The following is a 24,502-nucleotide window of genomic DNA, read 5'->3' on the forward strand; positions in this document are numbered from 1 at the left end:
AGATACTGTGATAAACAAGGCCTTTGTTTTCATAAGCTTACTTTTTATTAGAGAAGACAGACATCTAATAACCACACAATATAAAATAGAGGATAAACCAAACTGAGGGTTTAAGGTGATTTACAACAAAAAATGGTCCCCTTAAAACAGGTATCTAGGAAATAACAGGGTTTATCCAGGTAAAGGGAAAAGGGTAAAAGGATTCTGGGTGCAAGGCTAGCATGTATGAAGGCATTTTTTTTAAGTTGTAGATGGACACAATACCTTTATTTTATTTATTTATTATTATGTGGTGCTGAGGATTGAACCCAGTGCCTCACATGTGCCAGGCAAGTACTCTGTCACTGAGCTACTGCCCCAGCCCTAAAGGCATGTTTTAATATGTACCCAGAACTCTATTTTAATCAGGTATTGGTTGTGGAGTCAGATAATGAACATGGAGACAGATGCCTTGAAAAAAGGATTTATTATTTACAGATACCAAAAAAATGGGATATGCCATGCCATGCCATGCAGGTCCACATGGGGAAGAACTGGTCTGGAGGCAGGAGGAGCAAGGAGAGAGCACATTCCAGAGTTTTTACTGTGATTTCCATAGGAAGGAACAGGTGACAAGGCAGGTAAATTTGAATAAATTTAGGATTGGATAGCCTTAATAATCTCAGCTGGTTCTGGGCTGCAGGGCTGGTCCCTAATTGTGCATTAGTGATTTAAAGGCAAGAGAAATGTTAGCTTGGTAGGTGAGAATTAGGGAAGATAGTTAAGGATATGGGCTTTGAATAACATGGTTGGCATATGAAAGGCATATTCAAAGGCAAGTTGTTTCTTCCCTCTAAAAATCTGGCTAACGCTGGGGACAAAAAAAAATCTCTCCAGGATTAGCAAATCCCCTAAGAAGTCAAAGGATCATAAAATACAGAAAATAAAAAGCCTAATTCATATAAGGTTTAAGATAAATGTGCACTGATATGTTATCAAAGGAAGAGGTCCAGTGAGGCAAAGGTAAGAAGTAAGGCAGGGCACAGTTAGGGTAGACAGGAAAACAGGGACCAGAGAACATGGCATATTTGACCATGTCAAAGTGTTAGTCTCAATCTCAAAACTAATGGGAAGCCATCAAATGATTTTAAGCAAGGTGCACAATTAGTGTCTGTTATAAAAATGGCACTGTGGTCACACTATGGAAAATGGCTTAAGGGGGCATTTCCATTAGGAAAGAAACAGTGATTTAGACTGGGTAGATATTCTTGGAGTCACTGAAAAATATACTGAATTAAGAAGTATTTAGTAGGTGGCATCTGCAAGACCTGATGATAATTGATGGATTGACAGAATCTGAAGAACAAGAAACAAAATTCTCAAGAAAGATTGACTTCTACTATGAAATGAGTAGATAAACAAGGTATTTAATTCCCTTAAAGAAAAAGAGTTTTGGGGGGGGGGGGTTTGTTTTTGCTTTGAGATTGGGGGTTTGACATGAAAAGCATTAGTTCATATAATAATTCTACTTATTCCATCATTTTTCCACCCCTATAATCTTAAGTCATAAATATCTCTCATTCTAACACCCTCAGAGGAATGGGACAGAGAAGTAGCTTAGTGGTAGAGGGCTTGCCTGGCACCCATGAGGTTCTGGGTTCAATTATCAGTACTGTAAAATAAACAAACTAAACCTCAGAGGGAATCCTGTTGAATGGGAAGTCTGTCCCAACTCAAAATATTCTGTGGCAAATACATCTTTTTTATCTAATTTATTGGATTTTAAAATACTTTTAGTCTGGATCCTTGTCTTTATTTTGATAAATCTGTCCCCTTACTATTATCCTTGGCTTAAGTGAAAGTCTTTGTTTCTTTTTTTATTTGATTTGGGGTTTTGTTAGTTAGTTTTGTTTTTAGGACTACGGATTGAACCCAGGGGCACTTAACCATTAAACCACATCCCCATCCCTTTTTTTTTTTTTTTTAATCTTTTTTTAGTTGTTGTTGGTCACAATGCCTTTATTTTATTTATTTATTTCTATGTGGCGCTGAAGATCGAACTCAGTGCCTTGTACCCGCTAGGAGAGCGCTTTACTGCTGAGCCACAACCCCAGGCCCTCCCCAGCCCTTTTTAAATTTTTGAGACAGGGTCACTAAGGTTGCTGAGACTGACCTTAAACTTGCAATCCTCCTGCCTTAGCCTCCTAAATCACCTGGGTTGTTTTTGTTTTTTGTTGTTGGAGATCAAACCCAGGGACTAGGGAATGTTAGGCAAGGGCTATGTCATTGAGTTACAAATACAGCCCCAAGTGAAAATATTTATATTTGTTCATAGTTGTATGTGAAATCATTAGATGACCTGAGTTGTATTATACACTGAAGTGTAAAAGTCATAAGAAAGCCAAACCAGTTATCCTCAATAATTGACTCTGAAAATTGAACCCTGTGATTTTTTCCTCTCAATTTGTAATAATTATTCTCCTTATGTGATTTGCTTTGCATATGTAGTGTGATAAAGTCCATACATGACTGAGCTTTGTTTTAGCTGCCACTGAAAGTGGGCACATCTTTAGGTCTGTGGGAAATAAGTGACCCATTTTATCCCTGTTTCAACTTAACAAGTTATCTATTAATGTTTTGGACCAACTACCATTTCATTTCACAAGTCCACAAAGAAAAAAATTTCACGACTCATGGAAAGAATTTTGAAAAAGTTATTGCTATGGTCTGAGTGTTTGTTTCTTAGCCCGAACTAATGTTGAGAATTAATCCCCAAAGTCATATGTTAATGGTATTTTTTTCTCTTTTTAAACAGAGAAAAGAACACACAAAAATTATTACATGCCTAAATTATGGGAGTATTAGACTCTCTTAATGGTATTTGGAGGTGGAACCCTGTGGAAACAATTAGTATTAGATGAGGTCTTAACAGTGGGGATCCCATGATTGCATTAGGGACTTTATAAGAAGAGAAAGAGAGACCCAAGTTAGCATACTTGCTTTGTCTTGTCCTTGGTGCCCTCTGCCATGTTATAATGCAGCAAGAAGGTATTTACCAGGTTCTGGTACCAAGTTCCTAAACTTCCCAATCTTGAGAATTCTTTTTCCCAGTATTTAGTACCAAACCCAGGGCCTTGCACATGCAAGGCAAGCTCTACAACTGAGCTATACACTGAAGCCCTTTTAAATTTTTGAGACAGAATCTCACTAAATTGCTTAGGGCTAGCCTCAAACTTGGGATCCTCCTGCCTCCAGCCTCCAAAGTAGATGGGGTTATAGGTTACACCACCAAGCCCAGCTTAAACACTATTCTTTATAAATCACCCAATCTGTGGTGTTCTGTTATACTAACAGAAACAGTCAAAGACAATCATCTAATTGCTTTTCATTATGATCATATTCACAAGTGACTAGTGACACTGTTAGAAAGCACCTGAACTTCCCAAATGGCTCAAGAGGAAACATGAGCCTTCCCAAAGTTATAGGTCAATTGGGTCTCCATTGTTCATAAAGCCTGAAAAGAAGTAAGCCAGGATTCCCTTTGTCTTCTATAATGATGCTCTAGAAACCAGAAGAGGAAATATATAAACTTCCTACACATCAGACTTTATCTTTTATGTTGTAAATTGTTCTAAGTTTACTATTTATCTTTTGGTTTTGGAAATACTATTTTACTGTGTTTTATAAAAACACACTATCCTAAAAGTCACACGGAGCCATGTGTGAGGGTCCAGACCTATAATCCCAGCTACTTGGAAGGGAAGAACAGGAGGAGTCTGGGCAAAGTAGCAAGACCCTGTCTCAAAATAAAATCAAGAAAAGGTGAGGGAGAGTACTTGCCTAGCAAGTGTGAGTCTCTAGCATTGGGGGAAAAAAGTCACACTTATCAGTCATTTGCTGCCATTCTTATTCATAACTGCCATGTTATTCATTCTCCAACTTCATTCAATTGACCATATTTCTTTGTAAAAGAAAAAAATTGTTATTGCTAGGGATTGAACCCAGGGCCTTGTGCATAATAGGCAAGTGTTCTACCATTGAGCTATACCTGATCCCCCCCATCCACCCCATTTTTGAGATGGGAGTCTCACTCTGTTGCTCAGGCTGGTCTTGAACTCATGGGCTCAAGTGATCCTCCCACCTCAGCCTCTCAAACTATAAGCATGTGTCACCACTCCTGGCTTATACATTTTTTTTAGTTTCTTTTTTATAACTTTTCAGTTTATTGCATGAAGGAGTTACAGTAGTCCAAGTTAAAAGTAGACTCCACAGAGTTACATTACACAAGCTGTGAGGTTCTTACACTTGTGACAAGGGACAAAAGGGAAACTACTCACTGCACAGAAATCCTCACTTAAGCCACAAGCACTTAAAAGTCATAAACCTTTAGCTGATTGTCCCTAGCTAGGCCAGTCTACACCAGGAAATGGCATATGTTCTTGTGCTAGTCCCTCTAAAGCTGAATTACTTCTCCAAATTCTATATGCTCAATTACTGTACCATTGCAGGCAAATTTCTTTACTTAAAGGCCTTAACTAATTTCCTTTCATCATAATAATCAGCAATCCCTTAGACAGTAGTAAGGGTCTTCCTGCGGTTTTTCTATTGAATTCTTATATGGATATAATCTTCAGTGCCAGCAGGAAGTAGGCAGAGGGAATAGGGCTTTGGAGAAAAAGAGGACTCAGAGGGAGAAGCTGTTGAGACCTTGGTGGCAGCTTAGTTACTGAGACCTTTAGTTTCATTATCTATTAGAATTTATTCTGTTGTAGGAGTTAGATTAAGGAGGTGAGACAGAAGAGCCTGAAAGTCCTCCAAAGAAACTATTTTCCTTTGACAGTAAAGCAGCCTGGGGCCAGCAAGAGTGGTATACTCACACTGAGCACCTTAACTGACAGCTGGTAGCTCCGCCCACATGTTGGGCTCTTGGGCTGCAGCTGCTGACACCCTGAAGTGCAGCCAAGCTGCTGGGCAGTGCTGACAAAAATGGCGTATAGCTAGAGCAGAGACAGGAGCTGGGACTGCAGGGCTTGCAGTATATAATGTCAACTCCAGCTGCCTCAGAGAGATTAGGGAAGGAAGCCGCTGTTGATATAACCACTGCTCTCCAACCATTTTCTGACAGCTACAGCAGTAAAGCAGGTAGACTGATAGCTCAGTCCTGCGCTGGGTCAGGAAGACGTAGGGGGCCACTGCTTTCATCCCTCGGATCCCCATCCCAGCTGAACTACAGTTGACATTGCCGCTGCTTCTAGGATCCCACTGGAGACATCAGGAGTCCAAACTTTAGCCCTACCACTCCCAGGGAAGCTACCAGAGCTATCAATCAAGTGGCTGCTTCTTCTGTGGACTGTGTGAGCTGAGAACACCAGGACTGCTTCATATACCTCGTGATTGCTCAGAGAGCCTCCAATTCTGCCACCGCCCCTCCAGAAGCCAGGCAATTGCTCTAAGAGACTTCACTTCCTGGGGCAGCTTCAGGACAACCTGTGGCCATCCTGATGACTCCTCCCTGCAGCTGTTCTGCATGTCTCTGCCCATCTTCAACTATTCTCAATTGGTTTGGCAAGGAGCACTTCTCCCACCCATGACAGCCAGGGCATGCAGGTTCGGTATGCCAATGCACACTGGCATGACTAAGCAGAAAGTCTGTGGTTAGCAGACAGGAAACTGCGCATGCTTAGACCAGCACATGCTTGTGCATTCAACCATCTCTCTTCTTTTTTAAATGGTACTGGTAATTGAGACCAGGAGCACTATGCCTTGGAATTTTATCCTCAGACCTTTTTTTGGGGGGGTACTGGGAATTGAACTCACGGGCATTCGACCACTGAGCCACATCCCCAGCCCAATTTTGTATTTTTTTTAGAGACAGGATCTCACTGAGTTGCTTAGCACCTCACTTTTGCTGAGCATGGTTTTGAACTTATGATTCTCATGCCTCAGCCTTCCGAGCTGCTGAGATTTTAGGCATGCGCCACCATGTCCAGCTATCCCCAGGCCTTTTTAAAATTTTATTTTGTGACAGAGTCTCACTAGATTGCTCAGCATGACCTCAAATTTGCCATATTGCCTCAGCCTCCAGAATAGATGGGATCACAAGCATGTAATACCGTGCCTGGCCCTACGCAAGTACTCTTCTCAGTCTCATCTGGCCAGTATGGGACTTCATCCTGTACACTTCCCCCCTGTGCTGCAACAAAGGCCCCATGTAAAGCCTTGTCCAAATGGTTCTATTGCCTTCTGATGTTTTTTTTTTTTTTTTTCTGGTGATTTTTATCTCAGAGTGGACTAAAATGATTGAACCAAGAGCTGGTAACACCAAGGGCTGCCAGCCCTGAGAACACCTAGCAGCCAGGCAGCAGTGAAGAGCAGTAGACAACTGAAAGCTGAGTGTTGAGAGCCACAGTTTAGTCAAAATGACGCCTGGCATTTTTGCCAGAGGGAATGGTTGAAAGGTGACCCTGCTCTGGGAATTGGGCAGCTCCAGGATTAGAGCGGATCCTGCTGGGATTAGGGCGGATCCTGCTGCCTCGGGCGCCCCCTACTTTGGAGATCCCTGTTGAGTTCTCCCAGGGTTCTGAGAGAATTGGCGTGCGGACTCCGGTGGAGGGAGTGTGTTCCTGGGAAGTGTGTGTAGAATGCCGGTGAAAGTTCGGGAATAAAGGTTGCTGTTTGAACCTACAAGGCTGTGTGGCAGCTCGGTTATTTTGTGCCCAGCCAGACTGCGGCAGCTGAGAACTGCAGAAGAGGTTCAGCTGCCAGAAAAACTGCTGCTAGTCCCAGCTGCTGAGGAGCCACCTAAAAGCAGATGGGAGACTTGTTGACACCAGCTGTTGGGAACCACTGGCACCCACGGCATACAGATACACCAAGAGCTGAGAGCTACTGGCACTCCCACTCAGATTCATAATTTCTATCTGAATTGAGCAAAAGAACCCTTAAAAGAACCCTTAGCCAATTGATAACATATATAATCTAATTATTTCCTAAAAGTCTGCTATTAAACTGATTCAACACAATTTATCAAATAAACCATCATTTTAACTTGCTTTTTGGTGTTGGGGATCAAATCCAGAGCCCTACATATGATATGCTGGGTATTGTGCTCTACCACTGAACCACATACTCAGCCCTCTTTTAACTTTTTGTTAAAATGAAATGAGAGATGGACATAATTACTGACATTACAAAACAAAAAGGAAAGTAAGGGAAATTTATACAATTTGGATAAAGTGGGCAAAATCCTAGAAAGATACGAACTACTAAAGTTAACTCAAGAAGTAATAGAAAATCTTAAATTGATACTAGGGATTGAACCCAGGCCCTTGCACATGCTAGGCAAGTACTCTACCAATGAGCTACATTTACAGACTATGCTATTCTATATTTTTTATTAATTAATTGATTGATTTATGTATTTATTTTTACCACAAATTGAATCCAAGGTGCTTAACCACTGAGACATATCCCTTCCCCTTTTATTTTTTATTTATTTATTTATTTATTTATTTATTTTGAGACAGGATTTCATTAAATTGCTTTGGGCCTCACTAAATTGCTGAGGCTGGCTTTGAATTTTCCATCCTCCTGCCTCAGCTTCCCTAGCCACTGGGATTATAGGCATAGGACACCGCTCCTGGCTATTATTTTATTTTGAGATGAGGTCTCACTAAGTTGTTCAGGTTGGCCTCACCTGTGATCCTCCTGCCTCAGTCCTCCAAGTAGATGAGATTACAGGTATGCACCACTACACCTGCCTCTCTACTACTCTTTCAAAAGTGAATACCAAGGGTGGGGATATAGCTCAGTTGGTAGAGTGCTTGCCTACCATGCAAAAGGCCTTGGGTTCAATCCCCAGCAACACACACACACACACACACACAAAGTGAATACCAATTCTTCACAAACTATCAAAAATATAAGAGGAGGAATAACTTCCCCACTTTGGAGAGCAGGCTGTGCCCTACTAAGTTATTCCATGTTGCAGAGAAGAGCAGTTTTCAGCTGGGCACAGTGAGACTTGCCCATAATCCCAGTGACTGAGGATGAGGCAGGAAGATCAAAAATTCAAAGCCAGCCTCAGCAACATAGCAAAGCCCTAAGCAACTCAACGAGACCCTATCTCAAAAAATAAAGATGGTGGCTGGGGTTGTGGCTCAGTGTTAGAGTACTCACCTAGCACATGTGAGGCACTAGGTTCAATCCTCAGCACCACTTAAAAATAAAACAAAGGTATTATGCCTATCTACACCTAAAAAATATTTTTAAAAATAAAAAGGGTCAGGAATGTAGCTCACTGGTCAAGCACCTCCGGGTTCAATCCCCACTACCAAAAGAGAGAGAGAGAGAGAGAGAGAGAGAGAGAGAGAGAGAGAGAGAGAGAAGAGCAGTTTTCAGGCTGTATCTAGCCCTTATTAAATTATTCCATTTAATAAAGCAGTAGTTGTCCTGATCTAATCCATTTTGATACAAGTGCTAAGGCAGAATGACTTGGTAACTTGAATGGGTAAACATAATCAATCACCAGACAATGGACATACAGAACTTATAAAAAGAGTAATACCCCCAGCTGCAGAGCACAATTATAAGGCACAGAGTGATAAATTAATTGTGCTGATAAAAAAACAACCACCTGTAAATATCAAATTAAATCAGAAGCACCTGGATGCATGGGTGTATCAAACCCATAGTAGGGAAATTTATCAAACACATCAAAACACAGATGATGCAACTCCTCACTTGAAACATAATAGGAAGGGCACCTAAGACTCTGCTATGGCGGCACAAACTGACCTATCAATCACTGTAACAGACCATCCAATGAAGACGTCACATCAGGAGGTCAACAGGTAATAAACTCCCAACTCTGTCCCCAGAGCTTCACTTCAGCTCCATCCCTGCTTGACATGGCCCACTTTGAAACTGCCTGCCATTCAGATGTTCTGGATATTCTAGACAAGTTCTGCACCCTGAACTAACCCTTGCCTTGCCTTGAATAGCTTGGCACCCTGAATAGCTCTGTACCTTGAGCAGATTCTATGCCTCCAACAGATTCTTTGCTGGGTTTATAAATCTTTTTTTTTTCCTGCCATACTAGGGATTGAACCCATGAGCTCTACTACTGAGTTATATCACAAGTCCTCTGCTGTTGCTTTAATATATTTTGAGACAGGGTCTAAGTTGTGGAGGCTGGTCTTTAACTTGAGATTCACCTGGTCTCAGCCTCCTAAGAATGGCGTGGGCCACTGCTTTGGCTGGGTAGGTAAAGCTAATCTGACCACCTGTAGTAACTTTTGTCCATCTGTATCAGCTCTCTGCCTTTGCTTTCAGTTCTGTCTCCTTAAAATCTGTGGCCTCTGGTAACCTTTTCTCAGCTGCCCTGTAACCTACATATTATTGTGTAAAGTGTGATGTGTGAGTTAAGTGTTATAGATATTAGTAATTCAGATTAGGGCTGCGGATCAGCAGTAGCACACTTGCCTGGCATGTCTCAGCACTTCATATAAATAAATAAAATAAAAGTCTATCAACAACTAAAAAAATTATTTAAATCTTTAAAAAAAGAAAAAAGATTAGACTGTAGTAAAAAAAACTTATTGCCATGCTTCTGATATCAAGTGAACCATTGGTTTGATGAATAAAAGCCAATGAAATGAAAGTGACACAGCTTGTAAATTTATTATGATCCAATAAATTATGACATTGTAGAAAGACACAAATGCATCCAGCCAATGTTGGCACAGCTTACTCACAACACCAGTTCTATGACGCCACTATTACTCTGATACCAAAACTGTTAGCTACCAGGCAGGCACTTTTAGGAGCAAGCTCCTATGCTCCAAGCTCTTAAGCTTCTGACTCTTTAAATGACAAAGTTGTTTTATTTGTTCCAGCTAAAGTCCTTTGCAGAAATTTACAAGAAACCAGCAAAAATTGCCAAGTCACTCTGACTCATCATTTTAAGGCAACCTAGAAATAAACTTTACTTACTAAAATGCAAAATTCTCTGCCCAGAGACATTTGTGTCTGATATTTTTTTTAAAACACATGATATATGACTTCAAACTGAGTATGCCCAGAAATGTGCTCACCTCTGCATATGATGATGAGTCTTTATGATATGAATATATAAAATTTTCCCCAATAAAAGTCTCTTGCTTTCCTTTTTTTTTTTTAAAGAGAGAGAGAGAGAGAGAGAGAATTTTTTAATATTTATTTTTTTAGTTTTCAGCGGATACAACATCTGTGTTTGTATGTGGTGCTGAGGATAGAACCCGGGCCGCACACACTGCCAGGTGAGAGCGCTACCGCCTGAGCCACATCCCCAGCCCCAAGTCTCTTGCTTTCTTTGTTCAGGAATAACACTACTTTGAGAGTTATCTTCAATGTTCTTACTTGCTGCAAGTAATAAACCTCTCCCGGCTCTTTTATCTTCTAGTTGTGGTTATTACTTCTGCACTCATGAAGAGGTGCACCCAGTAGGATCGAAAGTTCAAAGCCAGCCTTAGCAATTTATCGAGGCACTAAGCAACTCAGTGAGACCTGTATCTAAATCAAATACAAGGGGCTGGGGATGTGGCTCAAGTGGTAGCGCACTCACCTAGCATGCGTGAGGCACTGGGTTCGATTCTCAGCACCACATAAAAATAAATCAAATACAAAATAGGGATGACCCAGTCTGGGTCAGAAGATCCAAAACCAAGAACTCTAAGGGCAGGAAAAGATGGATGTCCTGATTTGAGCAGTAAGACAAACATAATTTAACTTTTCTCTAACTTTTTTTCTACTTAGGCCCCCCAATCAATTGGATAATACCCACTCACATTTGAGAGGAACATCTGCTTTATTGAGTCCATTGATTCAAATGCTAATGTTTCCAGAAATACCCTTACAGCAAACTTAGTAGGGTGGTGTGTGTGTGTGTGTGTGTGTGTGTGTGTGTGTAGCGGGGGTGGGTTATGGGACTTACGACACACACGACACACACAAAAGGACTGGACTGGATGGGACATGGATGAGAGACTTAAAGGAGGAAAGATTTATTTTGGCTCACAGTTTCAGAGGTGTCACTCCATGGTCACTTGGCCCCATTGCTGTGGGCTTGTGATCAGGCACAATATCATATCAGGGAGTGTGTGGCAGGGCAAAACTGCTCATTGCTAGGCAGTCAGGAAGCAGAAAAAGACAGCCAGAAGCCAGGGACAAAATATACCTTCAAAGGCATATCCCAGGCTGGGAATGTAGCTCAGTGGTAGAGCTTTTTCCTAGCATGTATGAGGCCCTGGGTTTGATTCTCAGCACCATATATAAATAAATGAATAAAATAAAGATCCATCAACATCACACTCCCAACCCTCAGTGACCCACCTCTTCCAACTAGACCCCACCTCCTGAAATTTTCACCACCTTCCTATAGCTGAGGGGTGGGGAGTGGGAGAATGGGGACCAAGTCTTTAACATACAAACCTTTGAAGACATTCCAGATCCAAACTATATAACACAGAAACACTCAGAAATAATGTTTCTATTATTTAGAAATAATGTTTATCTAGGTATCCCTTGGCCAAGTCAAGCTGACACATAAAATTAACCATCATAGATTGTAGTATTCCTAAAATTGATTTAAGATTCAAAGTAATCCTTATCAAATTCCCAGCTTGGGCTGGGCAAAGTGGCCTATGCCTATAATCCCAACAACTCAGGAAGATGACATAGGAGGATCACAAGTTCCAGGACAATTCAATTCCCAGTACAAAAAAAAAAAAAAAAAAGCTTATTTCTGTGCAAAAATTGACCATCTGGTCCTAAAACTAACAAGGAAATTCAAATTCTAAAATAGCCAAAACAATCTTGAAGAATAATAGAGTTGGAAGACTCACACTTCCTAATCTCAAAATTTACTACAAAGCTATAGTCTTCAAGGCAGTGAGATATAGCATAAAGATAAACAGATTGATGGAATAGTTTTGAGACCAGAAATAAATCCTTATTTTGAAAATTAATTTTCAAAAAAGTACCAAGAGAATTCAACGAGGAAAGGATAATCTTTTCAACACATAGTACTCATTCAACTGTGTATCCACATGTAAAAGCACAAAAACTGTGATGATCAATTTTAGGTTTTGACTGAAAGAAAGATGCTTACATGGCCCCTGAAACACTGTTTCTGGGTGTTTTGGTGAGTGATTTTTTTTTCCCTTTTCTTTTTCTTTCTTTCTTTCTTTTTTTTTTTTTTTCTTTTTTGGTACCAGGGATTGAACCCAGAGCACTCAGCCACTGAGCCACATCCCCAGTTCTATTTTGTATTTTATTTACAGACAGAGTCTCACTGAGTTGCTTAGCACCTCGTCTAGTTGCTGAGGCTGGCTTTGAACTTGCAATCCTCCTGACTCAGCCTCTCAGCCACTGGGATTACAGGAGTGCACCACCATGCCCAGCTACAGTGAGTGTGTTTTCAGAGGAGATTGATGTGAGTTGATGAACTGAGGAGGTAAGATCTGCCCTTGGTTGAGTGGGGAGCTTGGACAGTGATGGCGGAGCTGACAGAACAAAAAGGGAGAAGGGTGAATTCTTGCTCTTACTCTTCTGGAGCAAGATGCCCTACTTCTTCTGTCCTTAGACTTTAGGACTCCATGATTTTTTTTGGTATTTGAAGACTGGGATTTGCATCCCTGGGACTCTGGGACTGAGCCATACTATAGACTTTTCTGGTTCTTCAGCTTGCAGAATGCCTATTATGGAACTTTTTATTCCCCCAAATCATGTGAGCCAATCCTTTCTCATAAACCTATATATCTACATCTGTATCTCTCCTCTGTTGACTCTATGAAAAACCTTAACTAACACAAATCTCTTCCTTATACCATATACAAAGATTAACTCAAAATGGGTCATTTATTAAAATGTGAGAACTAAAACTATAAAAGTCCTAGAAAAAAAAAATAGAGCTAAATCTTTCTTTTTAACCCTCAGTAAGACAAAGCCTTCTCAGATGAGTCTGAAAGTATGTGATAAAGAAAAAAAGCACAGGTAAACCAGTCTTTATCAAAAACAAAAATTTCTATACTTTAATGGATACCATTAAAAGTGAAAAGATAAGCCAGCATGGTAGCACACGCCTGTAACCCCAGCTACTCACAAGGCTGAAGCAGAAAGATCATAAGTTTGAGCAATTTATCAAGACCCTGTCTCAAAATAAAATAAGTAAAAAAAGGCTAGAGAACAGTTGAGTTGTAGAAGTCTTGCCTAGCATGTGCATGGTCCTAAATTTAAATTCCAGTACCATAAGAAAAGTGGGGAAAGGAAAGACAATCCACAGAATGAGAGAAAATATTTTACAGATCACATATTTTATATTATTTCTGGAATATAAAAAGAACTCTTGTAACTCAATAATAAAAGAGATAATCCAATTTTAAAATATGTAAGAGATCTGAATACATACTTCTTCAAAAAATATACAAATGGCCACTAAGCACACGACAACATGCTAAAAATTAGCCATCAAGAAAATGCAGAATGAAACCACAATGAGATACCACTTCACACTAACTAGAATGGCTACAATAAAAAATATATATATGTATTAGTGAAGGTGTAGAGAAACTAGATCCCTTATTTACTTCTTGTAGAACTGTAAAATGTTGTAAGCATCTTGGAAAAGAATCTGGTACTTCCTGAAAAGGTTAAACAAAGCCAGGCACAATGGCAAATGCCTCTAATTCCAGCAACTCAGGAGACTGATACAGAGCATGACAAGTTTGAGACCAACCTCAGGAAGTTCAAGGTCATCCTAGGCAACTTAGCAATACCCCATCTCCATATAAATAATAAAAACTGGGCATGGTAGTGCACACCTGTTATTCCAGCAACTCAGGAAGCTGAGGCAGGAAGAGCTTAAGTCGTAGGCCAGCCTCTGCAACTTCCAAGACCCTGTCTCAAACAATAGGGCTGGGAATGTACCTCAATGGTAGAGTGCCCCTGGGTCCGATGACCAGTACTGATGGGGAAAAAAGGTTTAAACACAGTCAATATATGACTTAGCAATTCTTATCCTAGGTATATATGAAAGAGAACTAAAACATGATCCACACAAAAACTTGTACACAAATGTTCACCCCAAAATTATTCATAATAGCCAAACTGTGGAAACTATCCATATGTTCCTCAACTGATAAATGAATAAACAAAATAAAAGGTGAGGAACATGAACAGTCTAATACAAAGGGCAATTGAAGCTTAGGGAAGGAAAGCTTCAGAAAATCAAATTATTTGGATAGATAGAATGAGTCTAAATTTCTGAGTTTCCAATGAGCTAGATCCTAGTAATTTAATACCAATTTAAAGGATTTTTCTAAGAGTATTTTGACTGATTACAGGTTTTGACTCATAATCCTGCTATAGAACCTAATCCCTATGTAAAATGAACTCTTTCCATTGTTCAGAGATAGGCAATTCTGTTATGAACCTTGTAATTTGGTGAGAGCTTCTCTGTACTTTCTCATGGCCACTGCTCTGCCACCAAGGGGCAGCCATTGCCTAACTCTCCCTACAACCAAAGATAAATGGATTTAGCAGGGACATGTAACTCCTGGATAGCCAACCCTAGATTGCTGGTAGGAAGAATAATGACCCCCAGAGATGCTCATGTCCTAACCTCTGGAACCTGTCAATATGGCAAAAGAGACTTGAGATGGGCAAAATTATCCTGGATTATCCCAGTGTGCTCAATGAAATCACAAGGGTCCTGATAAGAGAGAGAAAAGTCAGAGATGTGACCACTGATGCAAAGGTAAACCAGTATAATACAAGGCCCATGCAAGAACATGGGCAACCTCTAGAGGCCAAAATTCTAGAGCCTTTAGAACAAATGCAGCCCTGCCAAAACCTTGATTTTAGCCCCGTGGGGCCCATTTTGAATCTCAAATCTCCATAACTATAAGATAATGTATTTGTGTTATTTAGAGCTACTAAGTTTATAGTAACGTGCTATAGTAGCAATAGGAAACTAGTACAGTGGGTCATTAACCTATAAATAGATAATATAACAGATAAACTGGCCAATTTCCCAATCTCAGCAATCTGATTCTAAGCACTGAGACTTGATAGTAGGAGATAAACTGATGGAGATATACATGTCATGGCCATGAGATGAAGTTAGGAGTAAAGAAGACTATGAGACAAACAAAGAAAGAAGCCAGCACTTAAAGCTTAAGACCTTGTGCCTGATGGTTTTCTTAATTGCCTCCCTCAGCAATCTTTTCAAGAATTCTCCCTAATCTAAAGGTAGCATGAATGAGTCTACCCCTTTCAAAAAGAGATCAACTAGAATCAAGGTCTCACATACAGTCTGCCTTATAAACCAGATCCTCTGAGGGAACTTCCAACCCTACTTTATTATTCAAGCTTTACTTACTACTGGGAGTGATATAGACATTTGGAAGAAACTCACTAACCACATATACTACTATTATGAATACATTCCTTCAAAATATTCCTTAATAAAAGCAATGAATAAGGTAATCTATAATTAATAAGTGTCAAGATACAACTGCCCAAGTATTTATTAGTCATAAGGATAGCACAATAAAATTCTAATGCAACAATATGAAAATAAAATTATTTTTCACCAAATCACACCTCTTGGTTCTTACCATGTAAGGATCCACAGAAAGATAAAGAGTTCTAACTTGTACTTGTCCTTCATTAATAGTATCTGATATACTGACTTCTTCCAATCGGAAATTCTCTGCCACTGGATTACCATTTTTTCCTAAAATATCAGGCAAAAATTTAGTCAAAGAGTCACTTCCCTATATACAATTACTATTTTTTTAAAAGATCACCTGGGATTCAGGGCACTCCCTTTTAAAACAGGCATGAATAAATCCATATTGTCTTGTAACTTCTCTGAAATTATAGCAATGACTCAGCATAGTCTCAAGCAGTTTTCATCACTCTTGATGTTCTCCAAGAAGTTCTTTTCAAAGATTGCTTTCAGCTTCTAATTTTTTTTTAAAATTTTTTAGGGAACATCTTTCTTTCTTTTTTAATGTTTATTTTCAGTTGTAATTGGACACAATACCTTTGTCTCATTTATTTTATTTTTATTTGGTGCTGAGGATCAAACCCAGTGCCTCACACATGCAAGGCAAGCACTCTACCACTGAGCCATAACTCCAGCCCTCTAATGATTATAGGTAAATCACCTCACCTGTTTTAATTTTAGGATTTCAAAAAACATAAAATCGCCTTCAGCTGTCTTTTTAATTACAAAAATTAAAATTTTACAAACTAGCAGAAACACTTCCACCAAAGTGAAAAGTTAGGCGAGTTTTGCTTCCTCATTTTGAGAAGCAAACAGAATCTTTCTAAAAAAAAATATATAGAGATAGATAGATAGATAGATAGATAGATAGATAGATAGATAAATTCTAACTATTCAACTACAACTAAAAAATAAATATTTTTTAAAAAAAAGTTTCGGGCTGGGATTGTGGCTCAGCGGTAGAGCACTCGCCTAGCATGCGCGGGGGCCCTGGGTTAGATCATCAGCACCACATAAAAATAAATGAATGGAATAAAAGTATTGTGTCCAACTACAACTAAAAAAATAAAATTTAAAAAAAGTTTTAAAAATCAACAAATTAGAAATGTTGAGGCATGAAAAAAGTCTGTAAGCAGAAAATGTCATCACTAAAAGTTTACTCAGATTTGATAACTTTAACATAAGTAATCTGCCTATTCAAGAATCATCCAATTTCTAAGGTGGGAATAGAACGTAAAGATCTTTTTTCCCCACTAGTACTGGGGATTGAATCTGTGTGATCTACCACTGAGCTATAGCCTCAGTCTGTTTATTTTGAGATAGGGTCTTACCAATTTGCCTAGGTGGACTCGAACTTGTGATTTTCCTAGCCAGTCTCCCCAGTACTGGGTTTTAGAATGTAAGGATCTTATTCTAACTGCCCACTTTTCTAAAACTGAAGTCAGAAAAGTTACATGACTTCCTCAGGTCACAGTAAACAGTAAAATGAAGATAACAGTGGGCCCAAACTTTTCAGGTTACTTACATACCTAAGTTTCTATGATTCAGTTAGATATCAACTCTAACATAAGTCAGTACATTTAACAGAAAACAGAAAATCAAATTTTAAGAATCAATGATACTTGGGGCTGGGGATGTGGCTCAAGCGGTAGCACGCTCACCTGGCATGCGTGCGGCCCGGGTTCGATCCTCAGCACCACATACAAACAAAGATGTTGTTTCCAACAATAACTAAAAAATAAATATTAAAAAATTCTCTCTCTCTCTCTCTGTCTCTCTCTCTCTCTCTCTGTCTCTATCTCTCTCTTAAAAAAAAAAAAATCAATGATACCTCCAGGCCTGGTGGCATATGCCTGTAATCCTGGCAATTTGGGAGATGCAGGAGGATCACAAATTCAAGGCCAACCTTAGCAATTTAGTGAGGCCCTAAGCAATTCAGCAAGGCCCTGTCTCAAAATAAAATATAAAAAGGGCTAGGGATGTAGTTCAGTGGTTAAGTGCCCCTGGGTACAATCCCTGGAGCCCTCCCCCACCAAGAAAACACACTTATTTGTAATATGTGGCTTTTAAATGTTATGATACAAAAAATACCTTATCTCATCAACAATGGTCTTAATAAGTTATCATTTGAAAAAGTACTACATTGTTTAAAGAGTTTCTTCTGTTATATTATCTTAATATTTTACTACCTTAGTTCACCAAATTAATATCATATTAGTTTTTATTTCTTCATATACATCAGCAATTATCAAAAAATGCAGTTGTTCATTCATTATAGACAAATACCTACCAGGTCGGGAATTTAATACCACTTGCTGTACAATCATCACTCTGTTTGTGCAGTCGTCTCACAAGATTTCTGTATAATTCCTATAAATAGAAAAATGCTTAAATCACAAGAAAGATCTAAAGTATTTGCTATGCTTTGGATATGGAATGTCCCCCAAAGGCTTGGTCCCCAATGCAGCAGTGTTCAGAGGTGGAGTTGTTAGGAAATGATTGGATCACAGGGCTCTGACCTTATCAGGTTCTCTCTCTCTCTCTCTCTCTCTCTGCTTCCCAGCTGCCAAGAGCTGAGCAGTTTTTCTCCTTCATTGACCTTCCACCATGATATTGTCCTGCCTCAGGTCTAAAGCAATGGAGCCAGCTTATCATGGACTAAAACCTCTGAAACCATGAGCCAAAATAAATCTTTCCTCCTTTGAGTTGCTTATATCAGGTGTTTTGGTCACAGTGGCAAAAAGCTAACAGCATTCAACAACTTAAAAATTAAAGAGAAATCCATTTGTGCTTCTGAATGACAAGAAAAAAATAAATATTTGGAATTAAAAGACATAATACTTTTCTATCAGAGTTTGCCTCCTAAAGCAAATATATGAAGTAATACTAAATTCAGTTAGAATTCTTAGTTAATAGGAACAATTTCACTGAAGACTGAAGGAGGCAAAATGATTGTGGCCTTAGATAATTCAAGCACATTTCATCTTCATACCACCATGATTAAGCATCCTAATATGGCTTGATTTAAAGAAAAATATGAGGGGCTGGGGTTGTAGCTCAGCGGTAGAGCACAACCTCGCACATGCTGGGTTCGATCCTCAGCACCATATAAATAAATAAAATAGAGATATCGTGTTCAATTACAACTAAAAAATAAATATATAAAAAAGAAAAATATGATATATTCCTCCTCCAGAGATACCTAGTTAATCTAGAGGCAAAATAAAACACTGATTAACTAAGATATAATCAAAATTTTAAAGGTTCTTTCTTTTATTCACTTATCAAAATGGAAATCTTCAATAGTTTTGCTGACAAAAAGCAAACACATTAAAGCTGGATTTTTGTTGTTCTGTTTTTTGGGGGATAAGGTCTTGCTATATTGCCTGGCTGGCCTTGAACTCCTGGGCTGAAGTGCTTCTCCTTCCTCAGTCTCCTGAGGAGCTGGGACTACAGGTGCCCCAAAGAATTTTTTTTTTTTTTTGTACCAGGGACTGAACCCATAGGAACTTAACCACTGAGCCACAACCCAGCCCTTTTTATTTTTTATGTTGAGACAGTCTTTCCCTAAGTTGTTAAGGGCCTTGCTAAGTTGCTGAGGCTGGCTTTGAACTTGCGATCCTCCTACCTCAGCCTCCTGAGCCAAGGAGATTATAGGCATGCACCATGGCGCCCAGCTCCAAATGTTACATTTTCTATCATTTCCCCAAATCTCCCCCAAACAAGGCTTTTACATACACAACCTTTTAGCAGCCTCCAACTCTCCTGCAAGTACCCTATACTAAAGGAAAATTCTACTCCTTTTTAAGACTAAATGTCTAGGGCTGGAGAATACTTGCCTAACATGCATAAAACCCTGGGTTTGTTCCAACACCACAAAAAATAACTAAATGTCTGTGTCAGTCAGCTTTTCATCGTTGTAACTAAAATACCTGATAAGAACAACTTAAGAGGAGGAAAAGTATATTTTGAGCTCACAGTTTCAGTGGTTCAGTCCATGGTTGGCTGACTCCACTGCTCTGGGCCTGAGGTAAGCCCAAATATCATGGCAGGAGGTGTGGTAGAGGAAAGTTGTCTGCTCATGGCAGCCAGAAAGCAGAGAAAAAGATGCCTCTAGTGACCTACTTATTCTAGCCACACCCCACCTGCTTATAGTTCCTATAAGGGACTTTTTGAAGAATATCTCAAATCCAAACCATAACAATGTCTGATGTTGATGACATTCAGTAAGATAGAAAGAACATGGAAATATGTATTATTTGCTTCCTTGTTTTATATACATTTATATATATTCTTATTGGTTGTTATAGAAATGGCTAGCTGCTATCAATATTCATTCTCTTCTTCTAGATACAAAGTTGCCAGATAAGAGAGTCCGAGCTGCGGCGGCACCAGTCATGGCTGGACAAGCATTTAGAAAGTTTCTTCCACTTTTTGACCGAGTATTGGTCGAAAGGAGTGCAGCCAAAACTGTAATCAAAGGAGGCATTATGCTTCCAGAAAAATCTCAAGGACAAGTATTGCAAGCAACAATAGTAGCTGTGGGATCAGGCTCTAAAGGAAAGGGTGGAGAGATTCAGCCAGTTAGTGTGAAAGTTGGAGATAAAGTTCTTCTCCCAGAGTATGGAGGCACCAAAGTAGTTCTAGATGACAAGGACTATTTCTTATTTAGAGATGGTGACATTCTTGGAAAGTATGTAGACTGAAACAAATCACTGTTGAAATGGCATCCTATGAAGCTGCCCATTCCACTGAAGTTCTGAGATCTTTCATCATGTAAATAATTTCCATGTGTCTTTTATAATAAACTGATGATAATCTAATAACAAAAAAAAAACAAAGTTGCCAGATAAGACCATATTTTCCAGATTCACCTTAAAGCAAATCCCAGAATCATCCCATTTCACATAAAATCCTTCAGTTAAACCATCTTTGATAATGGATTGTTTCCAACTTAAACACCATACCATTATTACACCTAACAAAATTAACAGAACAGGTAATTCCTTAACATCATCTAATACCTAGTATATACTGAAATTCTCTTGATTGCTCAAAGATGTCTCTTATAGTTGATTCATTAGAATCAGGATTCAAAGATCACATACATTTGGAACTTTCTATTTCCTGCTATCGATTTGTTTCTTCATTCCTTTGTTTGTAAAATGATCCATGATAGCTTCCTAATAGTATCATCTGCATTTTTCTTCTATCTTCGCCCATTGCTTGTCACTCGTAAGTAAATCTAGAAGCTTAATTAAATTCAGTTTCATTTTTTTTTTAGGCAGGAATCTTTGAATGTGGTCTATCTACATCCTATTTCATTACATCATGAAGTCCATAGGGAAATGCCAGACACCATGGGTGTTAATTATGTAGTATTAAAAAGCAAAGTTTTTCCAAGTAAAGTAGGTTCAACTACCCTTAAGTGGTTATTAATCATGCAATGATGGCTAAATTTTCAACTAAAGGAACTTTTCCAAATAAAGTTTTATATTTGCTTTCTTTTCTACTCTCAACAGTATGCTTTATTTCTTTAAAATGCGCAGTAGTGCATGCCTATAATCCCAGCTATTTAGAAGGCTGAGTCAGGAGGATCACAAATTCAAAACTAGCCTGGGTAACTTAATGAGACCCTATCTCAAAATAAAAAATACTGGGAATGTAGCTCAGTGATAAAGAATACCTGAGTTTGATCTCCAATACCACAAAAATAAAATAAATAAAATTACAAAACTGTATATCTGTCCAAATACTTATTATACAGTTCTCTCCCTCTATACTAAATTAGAAACTTTTCAGGTGCCAAATATAAGAAATGCAGGATAATTGTACAATACCCAATAGCACAACAAACAACACATTAAGAATATAAAGCACTTGGTTTAGTTAACATCTAAAATAAGATGCACCAGATACAAGATCTGAAAGGAGGGGTAGTGATAGTGATAGATTCATTCCAAGTGAAGAGAAAAAAAAAAAAAAAAAAACTCAACAAATCTTATTTGATATGATACCAAGTGGTTTCCTAACTGGTGCTAAGTAATATTAAAAAATAATACAGATGGATGATCAACTGAAAAATTTTCTCAGTACCAGTCATAAAGAGTGTGCTATTTGGGGCTGAGGTTGTGGCTCAGTGGTAGAGCGCTTGCCTTGCATCTGTAAGGCACTGGGTTCAATCCTCCACACCACATAAGATAAATAAATAAATAAGTAAAACAAAGATGTTCAACTAAAAGTGGGACCTTGAAAAATAAGGGTTTCTCAGTCTGTTTCCTAAATTTTCCTAGATGCTAAACTAAAGACTAAGCTAAAGACTTCTTATCATTATCTTGTTTAAACATAATCCCAGCCCCAAACTGCTCTGTGAGGTTGGTAATATCACTTCCATTTTATAAAGGAGGAAAGGCAGACACAAAGAGGTTGAAGGTTGTCCAGTGTTCCATTACTTGCAGTAACAACACTAGAATTCATACTCACATACCATTTTCCTAACATGAGCTTCCAAATATGCAGTACTGGGAAATCAAACCCAATGCTTCAGACATGTCAGGCAAGCACAAAGTACATCTCTACCCCCTAATACCTTTTAATAAAACACTTCTTTATGCTTATCTTGTTCTAGTACTCCACCACAAATGACTTTGCTGACCTTTGCTTTGTCCTGCCAGTCCTTTCCTCTCCTCTCCCCAAGTCCTACATGTAAGAATCCTGCATGGCTCTTTCCTTTCTTAGTGACCTCATTTTCCTTTACAGTTCCTACTACCAGCTACTTACGTGGAAATTACTAATGACCTGCACCAATAGTCCAAAATTTCTAAGACTGTCAGCACTAATAATATTTGTGTAAGTTTTGTTCAATGATTTAAGTCTGCCCCTATGCCTGGTACCACCCAATAGAGTGATGTTAACTAAAAGTCCCAGAGGCACCTCAATTATATCTAAACTTAAAGTTGCTTACCTCTAACAATTCTCCCCCCACCTATCCTCATTTAGTAATGGGGATCAAACCCAGGGGCGCTTTCCCACTAAGCTACATCTCCAGCCCTTTTTTTTTTTTTTTTTTTTCTTTTGAGACAGGTTTTTGTTAAATTGTTGAGGCTGGCTCAGATTACAGGCAAGGACCACCACACTCGGCTACCCAGCTAACAATTCTTTTTTTTTTTTTTTTTTGGTACTGGGGACTTAACCCGGGGGTGTTTTACCACTAAACTATATCCTCAGTCCTTTTTATTTATTTATTTATTTATTTATTTTTGAGACCAGGGGCTTGCTAAATTTCCTAGGCTGGCCTCGAACTCGCGATCCTCCTGCCTCAGACTCAGGAGTCACTGGGATTACAGGCCTGCGCCATCCCCTAATAATTCTTAAAAAACAAAAAACGCCTCCTTTTCGGTCATTTCCTACCCTAGTATCCTTGGCAAGAATGCCAGCGTGGACAGTATTTCCGGGAGGAAGGCGGGAGGAAGGCGGGAGGACAATTCTGGTTCGGAGCTTCCTCCCTTACCGCACCAACCTCACCTAGCTCGAGTAAAACAAACCCAGCGACCCTCAGCGCGCCACTCACCGTCGCGGAGCTTGGGGGCGATCTCGCGAGATTTGACGAGAAGAGAGGGGCTGGCTCCAGCATGACCTTAGCCCTCCAACCACACCACGCAGGCGCAGGACTAAGCCTGGCTCCGAGCTCCCGGGGCTCCCAGGGGCAGGGTTTTGAAGTTTAGGGAGGATTCTTCTGATCCCCACGTTTCCGTCAGAGGCCGGGGAAATACCAAGCTTCAAAAGATACGTCTGAGCAAATGCATTAATAAATTAACTGCCTGGACCCAAAGAGCAAATCATTCAACCTTGACCAGGAGTTCACATCCATCTGCCCTTGAAGGAATTTTATTCGTGTTATGGTCTCTGTGAGCCTCAGACTGGGAAGTTACCGTAGAGAGAGACTATCAACCCTAACCCTTGCTTTGTAGGTGAGGAAACTGAGGCTCGGAGGGACGATGTGTGGACCACATACCTTTCAGCGAGTTAGGGGCAGAGCTACAGTTAAAACTTCTCTCCAGGCTGATGGCTCAGGGCCCTTTAGCGAGACTTTATGACAGGGTTTAGCCTTTTCTTTTACACAGAATTCCAGATTGCTCGAAAATGAATTACCTAATGTGAACTGATTTTGTAATTTCATTAATTATTAAGCAATTCTTTTATTGCTGGTCGGGGATGAGCAAGTCTTCATCCTAGAACAGCCTTGGGTCCTCAGGGCCTTCAAACTCTTGGGGAGACTATCCTGAAATTACGTGTATAAGAAGTGCTGTTTACATTGAATTCCTATGAGAGCTAACACACAAGCACAAGTCATGGTATAGAATAGCTGAAAGATGATTTGGTGTGGTCAGCAAGCAGGTAGCAATCAAATAGGTTGGATTTCCTGGTAGCTTGACCTCTAAGCATTTTCACTTCTTTAGAAAAGCTTCAGAAAATGACTAGGAAATATCTGAATTTCCCGCAGGAACTAATCTTTGTATCTGTACAGATAGACCTTCAATAACCTTTTGTTGTAGTAACTGGAATCAACTGATGAAAAAGAAAATGCTCAAACTAAAAGTAATAGTAGAAAATAAAGGTAGTTTTAATACTTGATCTAAAAAGAAATAGTCTTTCAGGGGCTGGGGTTGTGGCTCAGTGATAGAGCACTTGCCTAGCATGCAAAAAATAAAATAAAGGTATTATGTCCATCTATAAAACACACACACACACACACACACACCAATCAAAAATGTTTTTAAAAAATAGTCTTTCAAAGCAGAACTGCAACATTAAATTCACTTCAGCTGTCACAATTCTAGGGGCAGTTAACAATTGTGATTTTTCTCCTTGAATGAATTCCTAATCCCAAAAATTCAAGGAATGAATTTACAGGTATCTTTTCATCTTGTTTCTCTTCTACTTCTAATGTTGCTGTCATTTCTATAACATTTT

The 24,502-nt window shown here is 39.3% G+C and overlaps 2 protein-coding genes across 10 annotated transcripts in view; one reads left to right on the plus strand and one right to left on the minus strand.

The window, feature by feature from the left end:
- Ptgr2 (prostaglandin reductase 2) overlaps positions 1 to 23,347 on the minus strand; it is a 45,876-nt gene extending 22,529 nt beyond the window's left edge. The window contains exons 1-3 of one of the 9 annotated variants that reach the window (XR_006851061.2): positions 23,100 to 23,306; positions 17,820 to 17,899; positions 15,636 to 15,754 (exon numbers count right to left, since the gene is read on the minus strand). Coding sequence is in view for 5 of the 9 variants with exons in the window: in XM_046440918.2 (XP_046296874.1) it covers positions 15,636 to 15,754; positions 17,820 to 17,856 (156 nt within the window). In the remaining 4 variants the exon portion in view is untranslated. The other 8 variants (XM_058577785.1, XM_046440918.2, XM_058577783.1 and 5 more) reach the window with 8 other exon arrangements.
- On the plus strand, positions 19,906 to 20,364 carry LOC131424014 (10 kDa heat shock protein, mitochondrial-like). Its single transcript, XM_058577790.1, has one exon. The coding sequence runs from the start codon at positions 19,927 to 19,929 to the stop codon at positions 20,233 to 20,235; it is 309 nt and encodes a 102-aa protein (XP_058433773.1). The 5' UTR covers positions 19,906 to 19,926; the 3' UTR covers positions 20,236 to 20,364.
- Positions 23,348 to 24,502: the final 1,155 nt, after the last annotated feature.

The sequence above is a fragment of the Marmota monax genome, unplaced genomic scaffold (assembly GCF_021218885.2).
Source record: "Marmota monax isolate L192 unplaced genomic scaffold, Marmota_monax_Labrador192_F-V1.1 WCK01_AAM20220418_F8-fsc00017, whole genome shotgun sequence".
NCBI lineage: Eukaryota > Metazoa > Chordata > Mammalia > Rodentia > Sciuridae > Marmota > Marmota monax.